Genomic DNA, 5,652 nt, shown 5'->3' with positions numbered 1-5,652 from the left:
GGCTAAGTAGAGGGGAAGACACAATGAAAGGTGATGCCCTTTTCTTTATAAAGGGTCTCACAGCTTAATTTGGCCAACTGTTCTCGGTAATCTACTCACTGCCCGAGTTGCTGCAATACACCAAACAGCTGACACAGAACACTGACAGTTTCTCAGCTTTAGTTCAAGTGCTGCTAGTGCAGTTCTCTCTGCCTTACGTTGTACCCTGTTCAGCTTCTGTATAGCTTTCTTTCAGCTGGAGTATTAAGACTTTGTATTGTGGGGGTTTCTCTAAAACACGTTTTGCATTCCAAAAATTATTTTAAAATGGGAATCTGAATCTTGTGAATATGTTTCTAAGCAAATAAATACTCCACTCCAGCTACATGTGTAACTAGTAATTATGCCCATCTGTGCCAGCTGGGAAACAGCAAACTTGGTGCAGATGGCCCCTGCACTATCTACTTCTGCTGTCTTTCCTACATAGCTCAGATGGAGTTCCCATTAAATGTGTATGTTAAAAAGATTACACTAAATGGAAAAGGATAGACCTGTCTGAGATAGAAATGCAGAGGGAACAAAGAAGTTTCTACTCAGTGTTGTGGTGTTTGTCGACGCTGTTCAATAAGGTGGGGGGAAAGGTAAAAAAGCTGTTCTGCTGTCAGGTTAACTTTGGTGGTGGTGGTGTCACTATTTCCCTCACATTTGGGTCCTCATCACCTGAGGGTCTGCCCCAATTCAGATCCTGGAAAGCAGTAGCCTTAGATGAGAAAGGCATGATAGAGTTAGTCACAAATTATTTACTGCAAATATTCTGCACCACTTGAGGGGAAGAGGGGACCAGAAGATGTGGAAAAAGCAGTTCAGAATTTTTGGTTAAATAGATGATCTTCAGTGGTTTATTACTGTTGGCTAATTTAGAGCACTTTCATATATACAAGTTTTATGCTTTAAAAACATTTTCAAATGTTCTCAGATTTTTACAGAACTACTTGATTTGTCTGTAACCCTTGGGTAGCTGGGCCATTGCTAAGCTTTGGCTGTGTTGTACTTTAGCACCTAACTGTACACATTGTGCAATAAAGAACTCCAGGGCTGGGCTCTTCTTTCATCCCTTCTCAGACTTTGGCTTTCCCAGAGCGCAGCTTCCTGGCTACAGCCGCAGGTGAGGCCATGGCAGCCAGGCTGTGCAAGGGAAGTGTCTGCCATGGGTGCATGTAACAGACCATGACAAAGGCTGCAAAAGCTGCCTGAACGTGAAACATCTCCCAGTTATATTGATGCAGTTAATAAACTGCAATGGAATATTATTAGTTTTAGCAGTTTAAAAATAGGTATTTTCCACAAGAATGTGAAATGCCCTAAGTATGGTAACAACAGTCTTAGCCAATCTTATCTGGATTAACCACCTTAATCAGCTTGTTTTAGTTAACAACTCAACTCGGCCTTTTCTGAGCATAAGTAGATGAAATGCACAGAATCTCCCTGAACTTCTCACGTGACGGAAATTATAGCAAAGTAAAGTAACCGTGTTCTGCAGTGTGTACAGTAGGATATTCCTTATCTCACTGCAGTTAGGATTCAGTGATAAATGTGTAACAAGACTGGTGACTGTACTTGTGCCACAGACCCTCAGTTTAACGGCTGTCTCTAGCTATCCCCTAAAATACATGATGCGAGCAGAGTGATGTAAAGCAGTTTAAGGGGCAGTTTATTACCTACCTCTAACCTGTACTGAAACATTCTTGACCTTTACTTCCTCTGTAAGCCTTCAGGATATAAAAGGAGCAGGTGTGGCTTCCATTTCTTTTAGGACAAACACAAGGCAGACCTTTGAGATAAAATTTTATTTAAAAAATTACATAAAATAGAGGTTTTACATTGTTGCTGTGTGATAACTACAGCTGGATGCCTTCCAGAGGGTGCACTCTGTTACTTACCTTGCTGTATTTTCATACAGTAATTCAAAAAAGTCCCTCAAACAAAACCCACACCAATAAAAGAAATCCAGTAGTTGTTCCACATGTTTCAAATGTAGGTGCTTTTCCAAATAACTCATTTCACAGACAACAGGTGAGAACAATTGCTATGTAGTACAAAGACAGTGATTTTGTTCCCCCCTCCCTAGCCTGACATTTCCATGAACACAACTATTGTCTCTCTACAAAGAGGGCTGCAAGGGCTATTACAGTGCTCAGACTAACATATGAGCATCTAGGTGTATAACCAAAACTGGGATGTTTGTAAACAAATTTAATTTATTGGCATTACTTACAAAATAAAGTATTAGACCATGATTTTCTGTCATGTCTGTGTCAGTTTATGGTTTTTATTTTTTTATAACGAAATAGTGAGAGTTGAAATACATTAGAAATCCCAGATTAATCACGCTGCAGACAGGGTCCCACGTTGTCTTCCTGGTTGCTCTTGCACTTAGGTGGCCATGCAAACACATGTGTGAGGGTGCTGGGATGTCAGTGACTGCCTGCAATGCCCATGTGCCTCAAAGTAGGTCAGATCCTGCCCCACACTCCCAAGGCTGTGGCATTACTGTGTCTCTGCCACCTGCTGCAGTTTCCTCTTTCGTCCTGGAGATTGCTTGAAACCACAACCACCGCTGTCAAGACTGCACCGTCCCCTTAAGATACCACATTCCTCCATAGCTCACACAGCAGTCCTGAGGAGAACAGGAAAGTCTGTAAGGTCTTGGGAACCATTGTCTGGCTTTGGGACAATAAACATAATCAATAACAAAACTCTCCAGTGCACAGGAGAGAGCATGGATGCAGAGCAGTGGGTTTTCTCTGTCTTGAAAGACCATATAGCTTAAATGAAGATGACAAGCACAGGAGGAGGAATGTTGAGAGGCATTGTTGTAAGGGGGACAAACAATGCAATGGCAGCACAAAACGGGACTTTTGGGGGAGAAGATGGAGACCATGCAAAAGGCAGCTTAGGAAAGGCTGCAAAGAGGGGTGAGGATAAGGAGAACTGAGGAGTGAACCCAAGCTGATGCTCAGGGGGAGAATGAAGGGAGCAGTGGGAGTGAGCTGGAGCGTGAAAGCAGGCACCAGATCTGAAGCCTCTCAAGAAACAACGTTCAGTGATAATGAACAGTCAAACCTCAGAGCTGTGCTCTGGTATTCTGACCACACACTGCTGAGCCTACAGCGAGTAAGCACCACAACAAAGAGGTTTAGTAGTGGGTTTGCTTGTGGCTCATTTTCTTATTTCTATTTGATGAGCACCAAGTCTCTCCAGTTCTAAGCTAACGGCTTCTCTTTCTTCTGCTGCCACTCTCACATTTAAGGAATTCAACACAGGCTTAAGTACTGCTACAGAACTGATGCTGTGGGCCTTAAAGGCAAAGAAGTAACTTCTTTTTTTTTCTGAAGTCTTGAGACTTGCACATCACAAACACAAATAAGAAATTAAGTTTGGAGGCTAGAAAGAGGGTTTTCAGACTTGATCTGCAGATGCAAAAATATAAATCCTCTCAGTCTGCTCCTCTGTGTATAAAAAAGGAGCACATGCAGATGGAGAAATAGAAGTCAACAAATCCAATTTCATTCAAAGAGGAATCCAATCTCTTGTGGCTTAAAGAAGCCAGAGAATCTTCCAATTTCACTAAATCATACTTCTGAACTTTGTTTCAGAAACAAAGACAATTTCACGTACTTTTGTGACAAATGTATTTACGGCAAAGAAGCCTGACACAACACAAGGCTGGTCGCACAATGACTTAGTGACTTATGCATAAACACTACCCAGTTTTTTAGGGGAACATATTTCCTGTGTTATCTGTTAGACAGCAACAGCATCATGAAAAACTAATACCAGTACATTGTCTAGATGTTCCAGGAGAGCTGATATTTGAGCTCATCTAGTTGCTTGACAAATCTCCCATGAAGTACTTACTGTCTAGCAGGCAAAAATGTGTGAGCTTATTTTAATGCTAAGACCACCAGGTTCTTTCAAGCAAGACCAGTTTGCTTATTATCACAGCAACAGATCTGTAGTTTCAAATAACCTATTATTCTGTTTGCAGACCCCAATGTAATAAAGTACTGAAGCACTTGTCTTATTGAAGTGGGTGACAGTGAGCAAAGGGCCAGCAACAATGATTAAAGTATTACATTAGTTGGAAACTTTCTCCTTAGCCACCCTGCATTGCTTTTAAAGCTTGCCAGTCATTGCCTGTGTTGTCTGTACTTTATAACTTACACTTCTGTAGCAAGTAAGTGGTGCACCTTCAAAGACAGAGATGAAAAGACTCAAATAAACATTATGTGGTAACAACTTTGCCTGCTTGTTTTGGCTAGGGTTTTGCTCTGTACCCTGCTGCATGTCCTACTGTAGAATGAAATGCATTTCCTTCCGAATGTGCGGCACTTCTGCTCTTCAGCATTCATCAACAGCAGCCAGCTGGTAAACCCAGAACACTGTGCAGAACTCTCCCACCTCCTTAATGTTTAACTCCACATTATTTAAAAATAACTCTGAAGTATCACATTTACTACACTCTATTCTCTGCTGGTCCAAGATGACAAATAGATTTGTTGCAATGATACAAAATGTCAACATCACTACTACTTTGAGGGAATGCAGATAGAATGAGACAAGTGTATCTTTCAGAAAACAAGCTGACAAACGGGCTCTGTCAACATTCCAACAACTGTTCTATCATCCTTATCACTTGTCAATTTGAGGTAAAATATGATCCTTTGCTCAAACCAAGCATTAGAAATTCACATATTAAAAGGATCAAACCCACAATGGAATAGAAACTTACCTTTAACACTCTATCCACCTCCTGCTTATTTAGATCATCTCCACATTCTTGACTCAACTGATTCTGGATAACATTCCTGCGCACTCGATAATTTTTTGAAAAGATTTCAAGCAAAACTTGGCGATGCTTTAAAAGAATCATAAATACAAAAAGAACAATTACTTTCTATGAATCAAAACTGTATGTGCCTTATTCTGTACAAAACATCCACTGAACTACGTTAGAGGATTCTTGCTTCATAATCCTGGAACTTTCCCGTACACATTTGCTCTCTAGCAGTGCCACAGCCTCCGACCCCTGTCACCTGTGCTGTGACCTGGGGCACCTCCAACGGTACAAGAACACGCTCACTAAGGAGCTGCAATATATTCCTCTCCAGTGCTTCCACAGGAGTTCGTGTGGTCCACTGCACTCAGAAGACTGGATACTGCTTGACTCTTTCCTATAAAAATTTATTTGTCTCATGGACACAGGAGTTACATTCTCCATTCACATTTTGTTAGGTACCTTCCCTTGCACTTCATTTACTCTGATAGCAATTAAAACTCCAGAGATGCTCACATATGCTGTCATCATTTCCTATTTTAAGTATAAACAGAAACATCAGGTAACAACACAATTTCATCTCTGGTTTGCATTACCATCCAAAGGAAAAAAAATAATAAATCGGACTGGATTCTGGTATAAGGACTGCATCAGAGAATCCTTTCTCCTCACAGGTTCAAAATAATTTGTATTCCACTGAGCTAGTTACTGACATGTACTGTCAACACATTATGTTGTTCCTGTCCATGCTGCCTTGTCTTGACACAGCATTGATCACCCTATGAGCTAAAAGCTTTCCCTCAGCTGGAAACAGGTTGGTGTTGAAAACTGGACAC

General features: G+C 41.1%; 1 protein-coding gene across 4 annotated transcripts in view; it reads right to left on the bottom strand.

Moving 5' to 3' along the window:
* Window positions 1-2,164: 2,164 nt before the first annotated feature.
* Window positions 2,165-5,652, bottom strand: part of POLR3E (polymerase (RNA) III (DNA directed) polypeptide E (80kD)) — a 24,538-nt gene continuing 21,050 nt past the window's right edge. For 2 of the 4 annotated variants that reach the window (XM_010189436.1, XM_010189438.1), the window contains 2 exons: window positions 4,772-4,897; window positions 2,165-2,656 (listed from right to left, as the gene is read on the bottom strand). In XM_010189436.1, the coding sequence (XP_010187738.1) occupies window positions 2,600-2,656; window positions 4,772-4,897 (183 nt within the window). In that variant the 3' untranslated portion in view covers window positions 2,165-2,599. The remainder of the gene's footprint in view (window positions 2,657-4,771; window positions 4,898-5,652) is intronic. The other 2 variants (XM_010189437.1, XM_010189439.1) reach the window with 2 other exon arrangements.

This window comes from Mesitornis unicolor, unplaced genomic scaffold, assembly GCF_000695765.1.
Source record: "Mesitornis unicolor isolate BGI_N332 unplaced genomic scaffold, ASM69576v1 scaffold51957, whole genome shotgun sequence".
Classification (NCBI taxonomy): Eukaryota; Metazoa; Chordata; class Aves; order Mesitornithiformes; family Mesitornithidae; genus Mesitornis; species Mesitornis unicolor.
The sequence above is the reverse complement of the archived record's forward strand: the minus strand, read 5'-3'. Positions and strand labels throughout refer to the sequence as shown.